This window comes from Panthera pardus, unplaced genomic scaffold (genome assembly GCF_024362965.1).
Source record: "Panthera pardus isolate Hobbes unplaced genomic scaffold, ASM2436296v1 HiC_scaffold_27, whole genome shotgun sequence".
NCBI lineage: Eukaryota > Metazoa > Chordata > Mammalia > Carnivora > Felidae > Panthera > Panthera pardus.
The window spans coordinates 81641952-81661864 of NW_026526843.1; the positions used below are offsets into that span (position 1 = coordinate 81641952).

Sequence of the window (19913 nt, forward strand, 5' to 3'; positions counted from 1 at the left end):
AATTGGTCTCCCAGTACCCATTCTTGCCTCCTTCCAAATTGCCCTCCACGTAGCTGTTGTAGTGAACTTTGTAAATTGCCAGTAATATATCATGTCCCTGCCCCCCAAATATTCAATGCTAAATCCAAATGCTTTAGCATGGCATAGGGAGGTCCTTCCTAATTCACTCTAATTTCCTTTTTCTAGCAAGATCATCTGACATTGCTTCAATCAAACTGAACTTCCTGCAAGACCCTCACCACTCTATGCCCCTTTATATTTCTGTGTCTGTGCAAATGCTGTTCCTCATGCCTACAAGAACTCTTCCCTTCCTCTCCATATTTGAAACATAACTCAAATGTCACCTCCTTTATGAACACTTCCCCAGTTTCCCTGGAGCAAAGAGAAACTATCCTTCTTCTGAGTTAGCATTTTGTCCAGGCATCTAGTCATCACACTTATTATTCTGTATTTCAATGATTTGTGTGTGCCTTTGTCTTGAAGAAAGATCTGTGTGTAGAGCTATAAATGAAACAAAGGCAAGAAATTGTATCTTATGTATCTTCATACCTTCAATACTACTACAGTGCCTGGCATATGGAAGATGATTAATAGCAGTTTGGTGAAAGGATAAGTGTGGTTGGCTGCCTAGAAAGGCACTAAACCAATAAAATCGTAATTTAAAAAAATCTCCACAGAGTTGCATGCATGCATTGAGACCCATGGATAACTCGGATCCCAAATATCTGGGTTCATGGTTAATGACTATATGAACTCTATTCTAAAGGTGTCTAGAGCAATAATGAAAGACTCTATAGCAGCAACCAGAACTACAATAACCAAGAAACTAAGTTACTTAGTTATTTATGGCACTGTGATATCCCTTTCTATTCTTTAGTACATTCATTCTTGACACTGAAGAAGAAAAACACTAACCCTTAGGCTAGTGATGGAGGTGGGAGTGGAGGGGGCAGTGAGGATTAGCTGACTTCTTCAGTCTCATTCACACGTTTTGGTTTCCATGGGAGAGAGAGAGGGCACATGTGTGATGTCAAGACTACAAAATCTTCCCTCCTCACTCTTGTCTCCAAAGAAGTCAAACCTCTTTTAAGAGCTCTATCCTCTGACTTATGCTCACCCACCTTCACTTGTCACAAAAAAAGAACCTTTATCAAGAGAGGGAAGTCTATGATATTTCAGTATGTAGTCAATCTAGTCACCTCTTTTATCATCATACCAGAGGGTGTCTTGATGAAGCTTAATATACCACAGAAGAAAGAGATTTACAGAACAGTAGTGAAAATCCAACCCGAACTCAGCAGAAAGAAAGTAATTAAAGGCAAAGAGTGAGTCAGCTCTACAGACACTGCCATAGCTGATGGTACCAAGGAAAACATGGATATTCATACAAATCTCATCGAGGTTTGCTGACTGACGCTGTTGTTAATGCCTTATGTTCTCACCATATTAATTAATACCACAGAGAAAGTTTACTGAGGACCTGGCAATGCAGTTTGATTCTCTGCTGTGGACTGATTTGTATGTCACCAAAATTCATATGTTGAAGCCCTAACCCCCAATGTGATGTTATTTGGAAGTGGGCCTTTGAGAGATCATTAGGTTTAGATGAAGTCATGAAGGTAGGGGCCTGTGATGGGATTAGTGACCATAAGAGAAGAGACACCAGAAAGCTTGTTATTTCACTCTCTTCATCATATGAAGACACAGTAAGAAGACAGCCATCTGCAAGTCAGGAAGAGTGCTCTCACCAGAACCCAACCAATCTAATCTCAGATTTTCAGCCTCCAGAACTATGAGAAATAAATTTACAATGTTTAAGCCACCCAGTCTATGGCATTTTGTTATGGCAACCCAAGCTGACTAAGACATCCTCCTAGGATTCTCCCTAAACTTAGCACCCCCAAGTGATTAGTGGTAAGTTACTTTAGTGTATACTATCTGCTCCCAGTACCTTCAACTCTTCCATTCCTCAAAAAAGGCTCTAGAAAATTTTCAAATTGCATTAAAATAACTTCTTTTCACTCCGCTTGTTTGTTCTCATCAAGGCTATGTCCAGGTGAACAATTCTAGACATTTCCATCCTTATGCCTTTTGTTTATGAGACTTCAAAGAAGCTTGCAGATTGGGCAAAGTTCTCAACTCCACTCCAAGTTTCCATTTCTCCTATGAAAAATTTCTGGAGTAGAATAAAGCTGCAGTTGGAAGAAAAGTCAGTATTCTTGGGAAAGAATGCAAGTGCAAGAGAGCATTTTGAAAGGAAATAATATTCTCAGGCAATAATGAGAGGAAGTGGTTAATGGGAGGGGAAGATAGTATTGATAAAAAGCAGATGCCTCCTACCACAGGTTTGGAGTGGACAGAAAATGAGTAGTAATGGCAATGGCTAATGTAATATGCCTTTCTATCACTTCTAGAGACCCTGACAAAATTTGTAGTGAAACTATCCTTCCCAGAACTTGATTGATTTGGAAAGCATTCACTTGTAGGATTCAATGGTGTGAACTACAGATGAGTATCTACCTCACAAGGCTATTGGGTAAATTAAATGAATTAATATATGAAAAGTGTTTAGCATGGACCCTGGTTTATGGTAATCAATCCATAAATGGAAGCTGTTATAGTTGCTGTTATTGCTGTTGGTGGTGGTTAAATTAGGGTTTCCTTATCATGGTAACTGTGTTCCTGTCAATGTTAGGTTTTCTCTAAGTTAGTTTTGTCATAACAGCAATTGTAGTGAGGGAAGACAAGAAGCTGATAGCAGTCCTGGAAATAACCTGAGAAACCATGAATCAAGAGATAGATGAAATGCACCATCCATCCCACTACATGAACTTAAGAGTCATCAATGACATCTGTCTCTCTCTCTCTCTCTCTCTCTCTCTCTCTCTCTTTCCCCCTCACTCTCAATCTACCACCAAGCTCTATTTATTTCTTCTCTCAAATATCTGTTGACTGGCTGCCTAATTGTTCTCCCAACTTTTCTTATTGCTCCCTGATAGTCTATTCTTCACAAAAAGGTCAGTGTAATCATCTTAACATGCAAATTATGACATCCTACTGACCAGAACAATTTGAAGACACACATTTACCTCCATTCTTTTGGCAAATCTCACTAAAATGATGGTAATTTCAGGAGAGATGATGATCACAATACAATTTTTGAAGCTAGAAAATAGAAGTACAAGGGTAACTGACTTAGCAGACCTGAGGAAATTGAATCCAAGACTGATATTGGGAAAAGTTGATAAGCAACATAATTCATAACAAAAAATTTCCAAAGGTTCAGCAATTGGTGGTACCAGTATTTCTGGAAGTGGGGGATGAAATTGAGGCTGAAAAGGATAATATTGCTTAAAATTTTATTAAGTGGTTAGATCCCAAGATCCTGTCTACAACTTCACACAATTGGCTGATTGTCTTTGCCCTTCTCCCCATCAAATATGTGAGATTTATTGTCTGGAGAGAGTAAAAAGAAAGGTCTCTGGACTGGGGAAACATTGAGCACAGTTGAGGCAGAGGTACTCTATGAAAAACAAACAGGAAAATTAAGAAGTTTACATATTGATTGTTGAGACTCTTAGCCCCTTACCCCACTTGGTGCTCAGAATTCTGGCAACCAGACTTACAACCTCCAGGCAGGGTATTGAAATATTCTTCTTTGGGAGTATAAAAAAAATGATAAAAAGGTCTAAAGATGCTTGTAGAAGTGGTTACCCAATTAAAAACCCAACCAGATCATCTTGTAGTAAATCCCATTATAGTAGACTAAAGTGATCCATCCTCCTGGTGTTCATGCCTTTGTGTAATTATCTCCCCTGGAATGTTGTTGAGACCTGTGACTTGCTTCTAACCAACAGAATATGGAAAAGGTAATAGTATTTACTCCCACTATTAAGTTACATTATATAAGGTTCTGCCCTAGCAGACTGTAGTCAGGGTGTCTTCTTGTGGGCTTGATGAAATAAGAAGCCATGATGAAGAATCCCACATGGCAAGGAGCTGCCAGTAGCTTTAAGGAACAGTGGGTGGCCTGTAGCCAACAACTAGCAAAAAGCCAGGGCCTTCAGTAATATGGCCACAAAAAAATAATTTCTGCCAAAATCCTGAATGCGCTTGGAAGCAAATCATTCCCCAGTTAAATCTACAGATGGGAATGCATCCTAAACAACACCGTTATTCATCCTGTGAGACCCTGAGCATCCTATGCTGGGCTTAACTCCTGATACATAAAAACTATGAAATAATCAATATGTGTTGTTTTAAATCATAAACTTTGTGGTAATTTGTTACACAACAAAATAAAACTTGCACTCATAGTCTATAAGTCTCACTAAGCACTCTGATTTTCTAATCAACTTTTTAGGAACCTACTTAGAAATATGAGCAGAGGGGTGCCTGGGTGGCTCAGTTAAGCATCCAACTCTAATTTCAGCTCAGGTCTCATGGGTTCATGAGATGGAGTCCCATGTTAGGCTCTGTGATGACAGTGTGGAGTCTGCTTGGGATTTTCTCTCCCTTTCTCTTTCTCTCTCTCTGTGCCTCTCCCCAACTCATGCACTTGTTTGCTCTCTCTCTCTCTCTTTCTGTCTCTCAAAATAAATAAATAAACATGAATAAAATAAAAATAAATAAATATGGGAAGATAACCAAGGGTGATGAGTTATCTGAGGAATGCTTCCAATATCAAAGATAGAGATATAAACCAACAAATAAACCAAAAACTAAAAAGAAACAGATGAAAAATAACCACTATTAACATTAAAAAGATTAAAGAAGATATTGCATCCACCAAACAAGAACAAGATGATATTTTTAAAATAGGATGCTGAGAGAAGACAATTTTAGTCTTAAAAATTCCTTGAATTTCTTATAAAGAGTTGTGTAATAAGGAATTTGTCTAGCCTTCATCACAGGTTCCTGGAAGGGAGCTTCTAAACCCCGAGAATTTCTTGAGTTATAGGACTGTCTTTGAGGTTCATGTTAGGCCTCTGGGACCATGTTTGAATTTATGCTCACGAGGTGACTCAAGGTGGGCACCTAGATACTTTCAGGATGGGGGCTGGCCATGCTGGAAAGACCAATCATGCAACCAGGGCTTTGAGCCAGATGGTATCAGCTCAATTTGATTTCTGAGGAGAAGAAGGGGGTTGGAGATTGAGTTCAATTACATGGTCAATTAATTAATCAATTATGTCTAATAATAAAGCCCCACACACATAAAATATCTCTGGACACCAAGTTTCAGGTGAGCTTCCTGGTTGGTGAGTACATTGATGTGGCAGGAAAGTGCATCCTGACTCCATTTGTGGGGGGGGGGTGTGCAGGTAGGGCATGAAGCTCAACTTTAGGTACCCTCCCAGAATTAACTCTACAGGTCTCTTCATTTGGCTAGTCTTGATTTGCATCCATTGTAATGAAAATATAATCATAGCACTTTCCTGAGTTCTATGATTTGTTCTAGAGAATAATCAAACCTGAGTCATGGGAACACCTAAATTTGTAGCCAGCAGGGAAGAAATGTGAATGTCCCGATGACCCCTGAATTTGTGACCAGCATTTAAAATGTGGGCAATCTTTTTGGGAACTACTCACTTAACCAGTGAAGTTTATGCTAACTCTGGGTAGTTAGTGTCAGAAATGCACTGTAGTATTGCAAAAGGGCTGGAGAATATAAAACTGAAGAAATATCCCAGAAATAGAGCAGACAAACAGACAAAGAGAAGGGAAATAGAAGATAAAATATAAGCAAGTTACAGGATCAGTCCAGAAAGTCCAACGTAAGAATGAGTTCCAGAAAAACAGGTTAGAAGAACTGAAGAGAATAACATGAAAAAAAAAAATAATGCAAGAAAACATCTCAGGATTAAAAGATAGTTCTAAGAGTTAAAGGGCCCACAGAATTCCCAGTGCAATGGAAGAAAATAGACACATGTATGCCATGTGACGTTGCACACACAAGGGCAAAACAAAGAACCTAACAACTTATAGAGAAGAAAAATTAAAAAGATAACTTACACGAGATCAGGAAGCAAAATAACTAGTCTTCTCAAAAGTTAGGAGTCTTCAAAATTATTCAAAATTATTAGAGATATGGCAGGGTGGGAGCAGTGCCACAAATCTAAAGAACAATTAGGCCATACTGAGGCAATTCAGAAGGATGTCTCCCAGAAGATGAAATTGATAGAAGAGCCAATGCTTTCAGTACTGTCCATCTTCACACATTGGGAGAAGAGTTAGTCAGTTGGGGAATAGGTTATAGATAAAGTAATTTTAAATATATAGAAAAATAATAAATTGAATAAACAAGACAATTATCAGCTCCATAAAAACACAGATGTACAATAAAGAAAAGTCATCATAGTATGCTACATAGCTCATCTGTGAATAGGATTTCCATGTTCATAAAAATATAAACTCTGAATATTGATGTAATCAAAATTGCAACGTAACTGTACTGACAGAGTGGTGGAATGGGAAGTGTGTGCATGGGGGCTAATGGTAATAATGAGCTAAACTTTTCTTTTCCATAGAATATTTAACCTGAAAATTATAAATTAGCTTTATAACAATGTTATTTAGCTAAAGGAGTTCAGAGTAAGTTGCTTCTGGCGAATCGATAATGGGGGAGGGGGATGACAGCTGTTATAAATAACTATTTGTTTCTTTAAATTGCATACAAAATAAAAAATAATTAGAAAATAAAAACTGCTTTTAAAAGAAAATTTAAATCAAATCATGTCACCAAATTGCTTAAAACACCTAGTGGCTTACCACTGCACTTAGAATCAAATCCTAAGTCTTCCACGACTTATATACCTCATCATGATTTAAATCCTGCCTATTTTGCTCCATCTCATACCATTCCCCCCACCATCTCTAGGCTGCCGCCACTCTGGTCTACTTTTTCTTCCTCAAACATAATGAGCTTGTCCCAGTCTCACAGCCCTTGTGCTTGTTATTCTCTCTGTCTGGAATCACTCTCCCCAGGTCTTCTCATAGCTGAATCCTTCTTTTCATTCAGGACTCAGCTGAAAGTTTATTATTTGGAGATGTCTTCCACAATCAGACAAACCCAAATTGGGGGACAGTTCTGAAAGTAACTTACCTATACACTTCAAAAATGTCAATTTCAAGAAAAACAAAAGCTGGGGACTATTTTAATTTTATAAATGTTTATTTAATTTTAAGAGAGAGAGAGAGAGCATGAGCAGGGGAGGACCAGAGAGAGAGGGAGACACAGAATCTGAAGCAGGCTTCAGGCTCTGAGCTGTCAGCATACAGCCTGATGCAAGGCTTGAACACACTAACCACAAGATCATGACCTGAGCTGAAGTCAGATGCTTACCTGACACTTAACTGACTGAGCCACCCAGGCACTCCAAAGCTGGGAACGATTTTAGATGAAAGGAGACTAAAGAGATAAGAACAATTAAACACAATCTATGATTTAATCCTCTATATTTAAAAAAAAATTATACAGAGCATTATTGGGACAATTGGAGAAATTTTGATAATGTGTTATATATTAGATAATATTAATGCATCATTGTTAAACTTCCTGAGTATGGTAATCATATTGTGTATGTACAAGAATGGTTTTGTTCTTATGAGATGGATGCTGAAGTGCTTATGGGTGGAGTGTCATGATGTCTGCAACTAACTTTCAAATAGTTCAGCCAGAGAGATAGATAGAAAGACAGAGAGAGAGAGAGAGAGAGAGAGAGAGAGAGAGAAGAGTTATAGGTATCATGCAAATGTAACAAAATGATAACAATTGGTTAATATTAATGAAGAACATATATGTTCACTGTATTATTCTTGCAAGTTTTCTGAATGTTCGAAAACTTTCCAAATCAAAAGTTGGTGGGAAAATAAATATTGAACTTTAGTAGGTTTATCAATAGCAATACTGATGAAGTAATTGCAAACTATTTTGGATATGTCATAGGATTAAGTAGATGAGTAAATATATTGACCAAAGTAGTCCTCTAGACAGTTTCTATCATATCATCCTATTTTGTTTCCTTCACCGCATTTCTCATTGTCTAAAACATTATTTTGTTTATGGACTCATTTGTCTGTTTAATGTCTATATTTCTCCCACCTCCTATCCAATAAGTGCTATTTGAGTAGAGATGGCATGCATTTATTGGTAAATTTGCAGCATGCAAACAAGTGTCCAGCACATAGTAATTGTCTAATAATTACTTGAGGAATGAATTAATGAATGAATGAAGCAATCCCAAGAAACCTTGGGTATAAACCATGGTCAAGCAGCTCAAATTTTGCCCCTAAGGTCAAGACTCTGAAGCCCAGTTGGGAAAGGGCCTTGTTATTGCAGAGACCTGTGAAGCTGATAGAGGAAAAGTAGAGGGAAGTCAGCCTCATTCTGGCATATGGAGTGTGGTTAAAGGGAATAAGACGTATCGGAAATGGCAGTGACCCCAAAGGTTACAACTAGAGGATAGGGACTTAAAACTAAAAGGTGAATGATGATGGAGAGGTCCTGGAAAGGACTGTTTAATGCTTTAATCTTCGTCCAAGAAAACCGAGTCATATGACACCTTGCCCTTGCAAGTCACTTCAGTTGTGTAGAGACTCTTCCCTGAAATTCCCTGTTATCACAGAGCCAATGAATTGTGCATTTTGAGCTAAATCTTGGTAAGGGAGAAATAGGGGAAGAGGAAAAGGGGTATCTGAGAACACAGTAGGTGAGTCTTTGGAGGAAAGGAAAGCTGCCTTTATCCCCAACTCTTTTTATCACAACAGTTCTGCCCGTCAACCTCTTTTTTAAAAATTTCTTTTCCCTGCCTGTTTCTCCCTCCTCTACCATTCCCCTTCTCCTGACCCCACCATGGGTTGGCGCCAGAGAGAAGTGTTGGTGAAGACTGGTGGGGTAGTAATTTGTGCAGGGACAATTCTTATTAAAATAACCCTTTTGTCTTTCTGGATAAGGAAACACACACATTCCAATAATGAGAATGAATATTTCAGTTGTCTGCCTGCCTCCATTATTGACATCACACCATGAGGGTTCTAAGACAGGATTTTTTCCAGTCTTTCTAAACACCATCACCTCAGGAATCCTATAAGCTCTACACACTCTCTCACCCCCACCCTAGCACCCCCCCCACACACACACACCTGTGAACTGTCACACCACATTCTATCACTTCTTTCTCTGTGGCCTTAAAGCAAACTGTTTTCTCCTATTAATCCAAATTCAGTTTAGATCCTTGGAAGTTCAGAACTTGATGGCTGCTTCTCATCAGCTTTCTCCCATATCTAAGCCATAGTAAGTCAAAGATTCTGCAAAGATCCATTTTCTTATCCTCCTTCAAATTGTCCTAGATCTCTTAATCTGCTTTCAGGTCCACAACCATCCCACTGCTGCCTGCCTAAGAAGACCTTCATCATCAGTTAGATGATGTTCATTCATCATCAGTTAGAATTTGAAATTAGGAATTCCATCAGCATGTTGAGTCCATGGAAGCCAAATAAGCCATTATGGCCTGAATCCAAATGTATAGGCAGGTGGTTAAGCAGGTCAGGCCAGCAGCCTTGGCAATGCAGACCCAAAACTAGAGTTTGCAGCAAAAATCAGGAAAGAATCATGATTTCACAAATGACCCTGGATTAACTGGATACCAGCTCAAGGGGGACAACATAGATTTGTAGGTGCTTCTAGAACCAAGTATACCATCAAGGATAATTTTTCTCACCAGTTGGTTCTACTATATCACCCCCATATTCAAGCAGTCTTCATTGGCTCCTAATTACCTTTAAAATCAAATCTTCAAACCTTTCAGTCTGGCATCCAAGGCGTTTTACATCTCCCCTTCTTCCCACCACTCACTCTGCTCTCACCTTATCTCTCATCAATTCTTGGTATGATCTGTCTACCTCAATCAGCCTGGCATATTCTCACTATCAAGTTTCAATTCTTGCTCCTCTCCTTGCTTGTAATGTCTTTCATTTTCTATTCCCAGACCCACATTAATTGTATCATTCAAGACCCACTTCAAGATATACTCCCTTCTAAGAAGATTTCCCTAATTCACTCACAGTAATTAAAGCTAAAACAGACTTTAAAGCTCGCTGATCAAATTCAACTTTACCACTTCCCCCCAATTTTTTAGATGAGAAAACTTGAGACCCAACAATATTAAGTGATCTGTATAAGGTCATGCTGTGAGTTTAGTGGTAGAAACTTAATCTGAAGCCAGATTTCCTGACTCCTTGTCCACTTTCCTTTCCACACTGTCATACTTTGTCCCCACTGTCCCATCTCACACATACAAGTACAAAGTGTGGTGTCATGATCACAAACTAAGATCTGTGTTTGGATGGCTTATTCACCTGTATTTGGTTTATCTCAACCACCAAGTTCTAATAATTCTTGAGGGAAGGGATTGTGTATAATATTTCTGCCCCCTCTTTTCTTTCTCCATGGCACGTAAAAGGGTTGTATATACCTCAGACTAGTGGTAAATGCATCTTAACTGTGGAGAGCTTCACTTCAAAAAAATATATAAAAACAGAACCAATAAAATGAGTACACTCAGGGTGGATTATTATATCACATCCATATTCAAAAAGGTTCCTCTAAACAGGAACCTCCTATAGTGAGCTTGGTTACATATCATTAACTACCATCCAGAGGGAGAGAGAGAATGAGAGCTGAGAAACCTGGAGGTAAAAATGTAAGAATACTGCTCCTCTCACAGGCTTGAGCAATAGACAGGCGTTAAGGCAGACTTCCCACTTTGCAATAGAGAGGATTTACACAGCCCCTGTCTTCCAACCCCCAACTCAGCACTAGCTCTGGTCTCCCTTGGCTGGGAGTTGAGTGACACAAGTTCTAAAAGTCTGTTCCACCATTAATTATCTCTGTGACCTAAGACATAGCACTTAATCTCACTGGACTTGTGTTTTCTCATCTGTAAAAGGTTAGGGGGTGGGAGTGTCGGATGGAAGTCCAGACTTGCTTTGCCTCACACATTTGCTGTGAGGCTGAAGTGAGATAATATATGTGAAAGTGCTTTAAAAATCAAAAGGCATTATATGAATGCAAGGTATTAACTTTTTAATTCCCAATCATGTATCAATTAAATCTTAGGAGGCTAGAGCAAACAAAGGATAACAGGTTTGCATGTTAATCCCATCTAAATTAATTGTCTGAATCCTCTACCTTCTCTGTAAATGCTGTTCCTCATCCCATCTCTTTATTTTATTTGGTAGAATATTATAAAGGTTGCTATTTTGGCTTTGCACATTGCCGAGGTGGCAGGAATGGAGGAGGTTGGCAGCTGCTAAGACTCAGGAGAGGCACCTATTTTTTTTACTAAATTGTTCTAAAGGGGGAGTGGTAGGGAAATTGAAGCTGTTGGTCAAGGAAAAAAGGGCTTCCACTCTAGCTCCGTAGTGTCATTCTCTCATTCAAAAATGAAATGAAAAGGGAAAAAAAGGATAAATAAGAGCTTTAATTTTGCCACATTTCTCAGGTTTTCTTTCCTTTACCTCTCCAGAACTCCCAGTATGCCTGAAATCAAAGGATCTCTGTGCTGGCTTGGATGAGCTTTATTTTGGGTATAATTAGGATAAATGCTGGGCATGAGGATGAGGTAGCACATTACATATTCAAAGATTTGAGGGGCACCTGGGTGACTCAGTCAGTTAAGCATCAGACTTTAGCTCAGGTCATGATCTCACAGTTCATGAGTTCGAGCCCCATGTGCTGACAGTTCAGAGCCTGGAACCTGCTTCAGATTCTGTGCCTCCCTCTCTCTTTGCACCTTCCCTGCTTGCACTCTGTCTCTGTCTCTGTCTCTGTCTCTATCTCTCTCTCTCAAAAATAAATAAACATTAAAAATTTGAAAAATAAGATTTGAGCTCACTGTACTGATCCATCCTTCATCCATCCCAGTTGAGTAACTTATATAATATGTGCCAGAGTCCTATGTTAAGGACCATGTCTGCCCTGGGACATCCAGAACCATGTCCACTCAAGCCTCTATGGAAATGGTCATCATTCTTATTCTTATGCAGCTCTTGGCCTTTATATCAGTATTGTTCAATTATAAAAAAGCCTCTTAAGAGATCATCAATCATTTGAAATATCAAATACTACTAACAAGCCATGCAGGGAGAAAAAAACACACCCTAACCGGTAACCTGCAATGAATCATCCACTTAACAGACATTTCCTGGATCCTTACTATGGCCTCAGCCCCAGGTTAGGTTTTGAGGAAAATCCACAAGCATCTCAGTAAAGCTTTCTTTGTTAAGTGACTGGCAGACTATGGTGGAGAGGAAGGTATACATAAGAAATAGCAAAGTTGCCTCCCCAAATCAGGCACCAGTAAACTCTAACCTTCCTCCACAGTGGTCCTATATAAGCATTGTATTCAATTTTGGGCTGAGGAGAGACTAGAAAACAAAACAAAACCTTGCAATAACATAAAGCAATAAGGCGGTTTGTGATGTACTAAAAATGTCTTTAAATTAATCATACTATAATCCAGGCAGTATATAACCCACCCTAATGGAGCAAAAGCCATACACAAACAACTATTTCAGCATTTACCTTCAAACTGATCTTGTAGCAAGAGTTTACATCATAAATTTTGGATTCCTTGTGATTGAGTATAGAATTATAGACAAGAGTATCAATGAACATATATAAAACAATAGCTCCAAGTTGTCCCCTGGTGGTGTCCTGCTTGATGACACCTGGTCTATGCCAAACCCCACCCTGTCACTCTAACCCAAGAGGCCATCCTGCTCAGTGACTTCTCTGCCTTCAGCCCTTCTAATTATGTGCCAGGGTTTGGTTAAAATAAGATTTAAATGTGAGATACTGGTCCCTTCCAAGGACAGAGATTTCACCAAAGTCTGAAAGCCTGAGAAGTGAGTTCCAAGCATAGGTGCAATGGCTGGTCAGATCTGACATCTGTATGCTTCAGTCCTGAACTCTTAAGGGTTAAAAGCAGCTTGGCTGCTTAAGTGTGGAATAGAAGAGAGGAGAAAAAGCCCAAGGAGGGTGAAGAAGATGAGCCCCTTGTGTGAATTAACTGGAAGGAGGCCTGCCATCAGTGAGGGTCTTGACAGACAGTGCTCACCTCCCCAGGGTTTCCCCAGCCCCAGAGGTTAGGGATGGTCCTGGCACTAGCTTACTAGCTGCCTAGGAATGTAACCCTTCTCCAGAAGGGTGGGCTTAGGCTGTGATGCTGCAGTGAGAATCTGGGAAATGCAGATCCGATCAGAGATTCTGGTCTTTGGAGGGGGCTAGGTGAGACTGTCTTTTGTCCTATTATTTACTGCTGGTACGTGATGTAGGAAACAGAAAAATGCTGCAGGTTCTAGAAAATTCCAGGTGGGTCAGTGTCATTTGGCAAAAGAAGAGGGATTAGTGGAAGATATGGTCTAGGAGGAGATGATGAAAGGAGGGGCTGCAGAAGGAGAGCTGCCATCCACAACTGCAGTATTATGTGTGTCAGAGATAAATTCACTTGTCATATTTCAAATTAGGTTTATAGGTACTTTCCCCATCCCCCCCACAGCAGTGGCTTAACGGGTGGTGTTCTCAATTTTTAATTGCAGTTTTGCAGTATATTGGCGTCTGAAGTCTAGGTCTGACTGAGATGATGGTTTGTATGTGTGTGTACGTGACTAACAGTCTAGGGATGTTCTAAAGTCTCCCGGTGTAGTGGGAAGGGTGCTGCGGCAAGGACTGGCCTGACTCTTCTCAAGAGAATCTTACATCTCTAACGTCAGAGTGCTATCAGGAGGTGCAAAAGGTGTGGGTGGTGCAGTGAATTTCCCCCAGCCCAAGACACACACACACACACACACACACACACACACAAGGTGTGGGCGGTGCAGTGAATTTCCCCCAGCCCAAGACACACACACACACAGTAACCAGTTCAGTAAAAAGTCCTGCTAATGCCTGGGAAGTCCACCTAAAAGCAAAGGGCGGTCTCCCATGGCCAGGGCGAGCCAGGCGGACTCCCAAATCACCGCGGAGACCAGGGCAACCTTCGCTCCGGAGCGCGCAGCCCAGGCGCCGCTTCCCTGGGAACTCTTGCCTTGTTCTAGACGCTACATCTGCAGGCTGCTGAAAGCCGGGGCCAGCCGTCTCTCATCACACACCTTTCCCGAAGCACCCCAAACCCTGTACCCAACAACAACCCCCTGCGATCTGGCAAAAGCTCAAAAATGCAAAAAACTGAGGCGGAGTGCAAATTGTACTTCCAAGGACTGAACACACACACACACACATCAACCCTGTGCCGCTTAAATTTCTTCCCCGGGTTAGAAAGGACGATTACTTGCCCACTGAGGCTTGGAGATGGGGGACAGGAGGTTGGTCCAAGGCTAGGCTCACCTGCTGCTGAGGTGAGGGAGCAGACACAGGGTGCAAGCTGTTAAGAGCAGCAGCTCACAGCTGAGTGGCTGGGGGAGGGGGTTCCAAAGACCCTTAAGTTCGCCTCCGGCTTCTTTTTTTTTTTTTTTTTTTGCATTCACGTCACCAAAGGGTTAAACTGCTGGGCTCCAACCCCCCCCCCCCGGGCCGCTCCACTCCCCCCTCCCCTTTTTTGTCTCTCCCCCCCCTCCCCTCCAGCACGTCGCTAGGAGGTCATCAAGCGCTCTGTCCAGTCCCCATTCGCAAGCCCCTCTGCTTCCCGCCCATCGGACCCGTGGCTGCTTACGAAGAGGTGTGCGCTCACCGAGGGGCGTGTTCCAGCACTGGGAGACGCCGAGCGCCCCTAGGTTAGACCTCAGAGCGGAGCCAGCAATGGAGCAGGGCGGGGGAAAGTTTGGCATCCTGCAAGGGGTCGTCGAACTGGAGTGGGCGGGGCGCCCGAGGGTACTTTAGCCCTCTGAGCTCCCGGGTGCTAGCTGCCCAGACCTGAGGAGGTGTGCGGCCATGGACAGCGGAGCTGCCGCGGCCCAGGGCACTGACCCGCCTCAGGATGGAGAGCAGCCCGCGGAGTCTCCAGAGCCGCCGCCGCCGTGGCCGCCGCCGCCGCAGCAGCCGCCGCCGCCGCGGGCTCCTCCGCTGCTCCACGCGCCTTCGCCGGAACCGGTACTGGAGTTCTGTCCAGAGCCTGTTCCGGAGCCCTGTCCGAGAGCGACCCCAGAACCAGCCCCAGAACTCGACACTGAAACGGTCCCAGAACCAGATACAGAACCGGCCCCCAAGCCAGCTCCAGAATCAGCCTCAGAACTCGATACGGAACCGATCTTAGAACCAGCCACGGAACCGGCCCCCGAGCGGGCTCCGGAACCAGCCCCAGAACCAGCCCCAGAACCAGCCACAGAACCGGCCTCTGAGCCGGCCCCAGTACCAGCTACAGAACCGGCCCCTGAGCCGGCCCCAGAACCAGCCACAGAACCAGCCACAGAGTCCTGCCTTGAGCCGGCTCCAGAGTCCCGTCCGGAGCCGAGCCCAGCACCACGTCTATTGCAGTGTCCGGTGGTAGCTCCAGAGAGGGGTCCAAAGACATCATCGCCCCGAACGCCAGTGCTGTTCTCCAGTATCAAGGTAAGAAAAAGAACCCCTGGGACGGGGGGAAAAGAAGTAAAATGAGGCCGAAAGGCTACCGAGCTTGTGGGACTCTGTACCCGAAGCATCCCATTTGGCTGCTGCCACTGACTGGCAAAGATGCGCGAAGAGATGAAGAGGTGGGGGATCGAGGGGCAGTGGGAAATGGTTGGGAGGCGGGAAGCAACAGGTGGAAGTGAGAGTGGGCTCTCTGGGGCTAAAAACTGGGGTGACTGCACGGATTGGGAGTCGGAGCAGTTTTCCCCATGGGGAGAAGTGGCAGTGCAGTGAGCACCTATATCTTGAAAAAGAGGAGGAAGACGTCCCCAGGGAGCGCAAGAGACCTAGAGAAGTATTTCGGACTGGCCCTGGGTACACAACGATGGGACTGAGTGGTGGGGATGGCGGAGGGGGGGGGGGACACACCTCTTAGCCGCGGTCACTACCGCAGAGGCCCAAGCTGCGGAGCCGCAGTCGTCAGCTTGGCCCCCTCCCTGACACTGGGGAGGGGGTCATTAGTGCGGGCGCAACTGGCGGCGCTCCAAGGAGGTACCCTGCGCCTCTGTTGGCTGCTGGGAGCTTGTACTCCGGGTGGGGATGAGGGGATGGGCGGCGCCCACGCGCACTGCAGGGGAAGGGCAGGGTTCACTGGGGAGGAGGGGGAGAGCATGCGTGTGTCGAAGCCACCATTCCATCTGTCTGCAGGATTTCCAGGCAGGTAGGTGATATGGTGATGGGCCGCGTCACAAGCGGGCGACTGGCATCCCGCACTGGGGCCAGTTGAAATGGTACAGGAGTCCCGGCTTAGAGACACCAAAATAGGACTTGGTATTTGAGAGCGTGTGAATGGAAATCCTCATCTCTTCCAGTCTTCAGAGATGCCTTCCTAAACGTTGCACTTAGCCTGGAGAAGACGAGTGGAGGATCCTCGCGCACCCGCGGTGGTGGGGGGAGGAGGAAGGTTTTCTGTGTTCTCCTTGGACCCCCGAAACCCCGTTGGCTCTTTGGCAGGAATCTGTTTGTCTTTCTTGCTTTCTCTGTACTCCCCCTACTCTTCCTTTCCCCTAAACTTCGTTCCATGAGACTGTGAATATCATGATAACGTATAGATACACATTGATTTAGCTTCCACTGCAGGAAAAAAAAAAAAAAACACGAAACAAAATGCAGAAACAAATAACATACCACACCAACAATACCCGTCCATCCTGCTGCCTAGCAGGTCGTAGGGACACGACTCTGGAATCCTTCTGCTGTGGAGCGCACACTTGTAGAATGTAGGGGAAGGGGGCAGAACTTGGCATCGCGAAATGGAAATGGGAGCGCTGGTTGCTTCCTGAATTATGAGTAGGAAGGCTTGAGTTTGCAAAATAACTGCAATGATAAATGATTGAATAAAAGGAAGCCTAAAGCGAAAAGTTTCACAGGGTGAAAAAAAGTGCAGAGGCTAAAAAATAGATAAAATAGGACTGTAGGAGACTAAGACAAGTTGTTGGTCTTTTTTAAAATTTTTTTAACATTTATTTATTTTTGAGACAGAGAGAGACAGCATGAATGGGGGAGGGTCAGAGAGAGAGGGAGACACAGAATCTGAAACAGGCTCCGGGTTCTGAGCAGTCAGCACAGAGCCCGACGCGGGGCTCGAACCCACGGACAGTGAGATCGTGACCTGAGCCGAAGTCGGACGCTTAACCGACTGAGCCACCCAGGCGCCCCAGTTTTTTTTTTTAAATCCAACAACCCGGCTCTCTCCAGGGGGGTGGCTCTCCTCCTCCCTGCAGCAATCTCAGGAAAGGAAATGGCAGTGTAGCAAGACACCAGAGATCACCCTAAACTGGGACTTGCTCCTGTCATTTTGGGAGAGTTTGCAATGAAGCCGATGGGAGGGAGACCAGCAGGGACCACCTAACCTATGGCCTTCTTAAGTGAGATTTGGGGAACCTGGCTCTGAAACCAACACCTGGGGACTTAATTACCGGGATGTCCAGCAAATATATGGCCTCTTTGGCCTCTGGTAGACTGACTAGAGGCCAGGAGCTCTAGGGATGAGCCCCGTGACAGGGGGAAAACATGTCCCACGAGCTTAACAGGAAAAATGTCTGTTGCCAGACAGATAAGGAGGATCAAGGTAAGGGGAATCAGGTTAGCTTCCTCTACACAGTGCCCTCTCAGATGTGCTGGGTGACTGACCCATAGGCATTTGGCAGCCCTGGCAGGGGACCAGGACCTTCCTCCCCCCACCAAGGTTTGACTTTGTCCTCCGTAGAGTTAGTCATTTGTCCAGTCATTTATCTTTTAGGATTGGGTTAAGAACCCTGACTATCCGCTAAGAGGGCCATGTAGACGAACCTATCAGTGGCTCTAGATGATTTTGAAGGATGCAAAGGATCTGGGTATATGTTCAGATCCCTGGGAGCCAAAGCCTCTTCAACCCCCTAGGTGTTGCTATGCAATTGCTCTCTGGCTGGGAACATCTGATCTTCAGTGATAGGACCGTTCTCTGCTGCATCCTCCTCAGGCAAATAGCACCCACAACCAGCTGACTTGCATCTTAACTTTCAAGGCAAACAGGTTGCCATCTTACCTGAGGAGGTGTTGTTCTCAGACACTGCCTCCTTGAGGCAAACTTGGGGAAACACACACACACACACACACACACACACACACTCAGAGATCATAACAAAATACAGCTCTTATCATACAATGAGATCCTACCTGGCAAGGCACAGTCAGTACCAGTAGCATGGAACTAACCTGATAAGTCAAAGGATGAAATGAGCAAAACAAAGTGTTTGAATGTGACTGCAAGTTTCTCCCAGATAATTTTGCTGACTGGTATTGCAGAAGGAAAGAAAGAAAGAAAGAAAGAAAGAAAGAAAGAAAGAAAGAAAGAAAGAAAGAAAAAAGGAAGGAAGGAAGGAAGGAAGGAAGGAAGGAAGGAAGGAAGGAAGGAAGAAAAGTCAACATCTTCCAGTTTGGAGTCTGCTCTTTTCAGGTTTCAGAACATGTTGGTTGCAAATCCATGCCAATCATGAGGGTAGAGACTGAGAAAAGGAGGCTCATGTGTCTTTCCAAATAGATACCAGGATAACATAATCTTATGAACCAAACCTGTCTATTTCCTTCCTTTCTAAAATGTTTTGATTTCTAGGAAATGAGCTGTAGTCTCCCACCTGGTGGCAGTAAGTGTAAGTAAGGATGTGTGAATTGGTTCTTTAACAATGCCATGACTCCTTGGGGGGGAGTGGGGCTTAAATGAAGGGTACTGTATTTGTTTCTCTCCCCTCAGTTGTGGTTGAAGAAAGATAGCTTATGTTTTTATTAATTGGGTGTAACTAGCTATGGAATTATAACCACATCATACAGGTGATCAATGAAAATCTGAAAATAAATACAGTTTTGTGGCCTTTATTTTTTTGGGGGGAGGGGTATGTGCTAATAGATCAATTACCAGTTACCATTATACCCCAAACCATAACAGAGCAGTTTCCTGGTATTTCTTTGCACACACTTTCTTCCAAAGTAGCAAGCATTTGTTTATAGGATATCTGGTAATTCTTACCTAAATACTTTATCATTTTACTTATTTCTGAGCTTCTCAAAGGTAGATACTCTTTCCCTCTCAGTGCCTAGTACAATTCAGCCCTCCCTATTTTTGCTCAGTAAACATTTACTGAAGCTTGAAACCTATAAATTCCATTTCCAGCGAGATGTAGAGACTGTTGCTGTGAATGAATAAAAATGCATTCTCATTGATTTCAGAGTAAGAAGTAAATGATTATTTAAATAGCCTGGAATATAAAATAAATAAATAAATAAATAAATAGCCTGGAATATATAGCCTTTAAAGAAATGCAGTCAGTCTTTCCTTTTTCAGAATGGATGTTAGAGCCATAATTAACAAGCAAATTACCAACAATTAAAAAAAAATGTTTGGAAAGTGTCCTTATCCCTTGCAGTCCCAGCAGCAGCAGACTAATGATGATGTTGTGGGTTTCAGGGGTAATATATTTTTTCCTAAGTGAATAGAATACCTGCAATGACTATAAGCAGCTTTGGGATTGTAGGATCGAATGTTTAACCTGTTGAAGGTCAAGATGAAATTATTTTCTTTCCTTTTAGGCTCTTTCCCCCCTCTTTGCCAGGTTTTGATGAAACTATCTGATTTATTTGGTATATTCTGAGAGCTCCTGAGCATTTGCGGCAGTATGTTCTAAAAAAGATAATGAGATATTTGGTCAGTGGTCTTTCCTGAGAATACAATTCTTATGCGTTTATTAAAAATCTCTGGCTGGGGCTTCTGCACATCTGCAGCCCAAAAGGAAAGACTGATCCATTTCCCAAAGTGCTCCCAAGGAAAAGA

General features: G+C 43.0%; 1 protein-coding gene across 1 annotated transcript in view; it reads left to right on the forward strand.

Annotated features, from left to right (window-relative positions):
• The first annotated feature begins 14932 nt into the window (after nucleotides 1-14932).
• Nucleotides 14933-19913, forward strand: part of DGKK (diacylglycerol kinase kappa) — a 181007-nt gene continuing 176026 nt past the window's right edge. Inside the window, exon 1 of the mRNA XM_019417507.2 lies at nucleotides 14933-15550. Within this exon, the coding sequence (XP_019273052.2) occupies nucleotides 14933-15550 (618 nt within the window). The remainder of the gene's footprint in view (nucleotides 15551-19913) is intronic.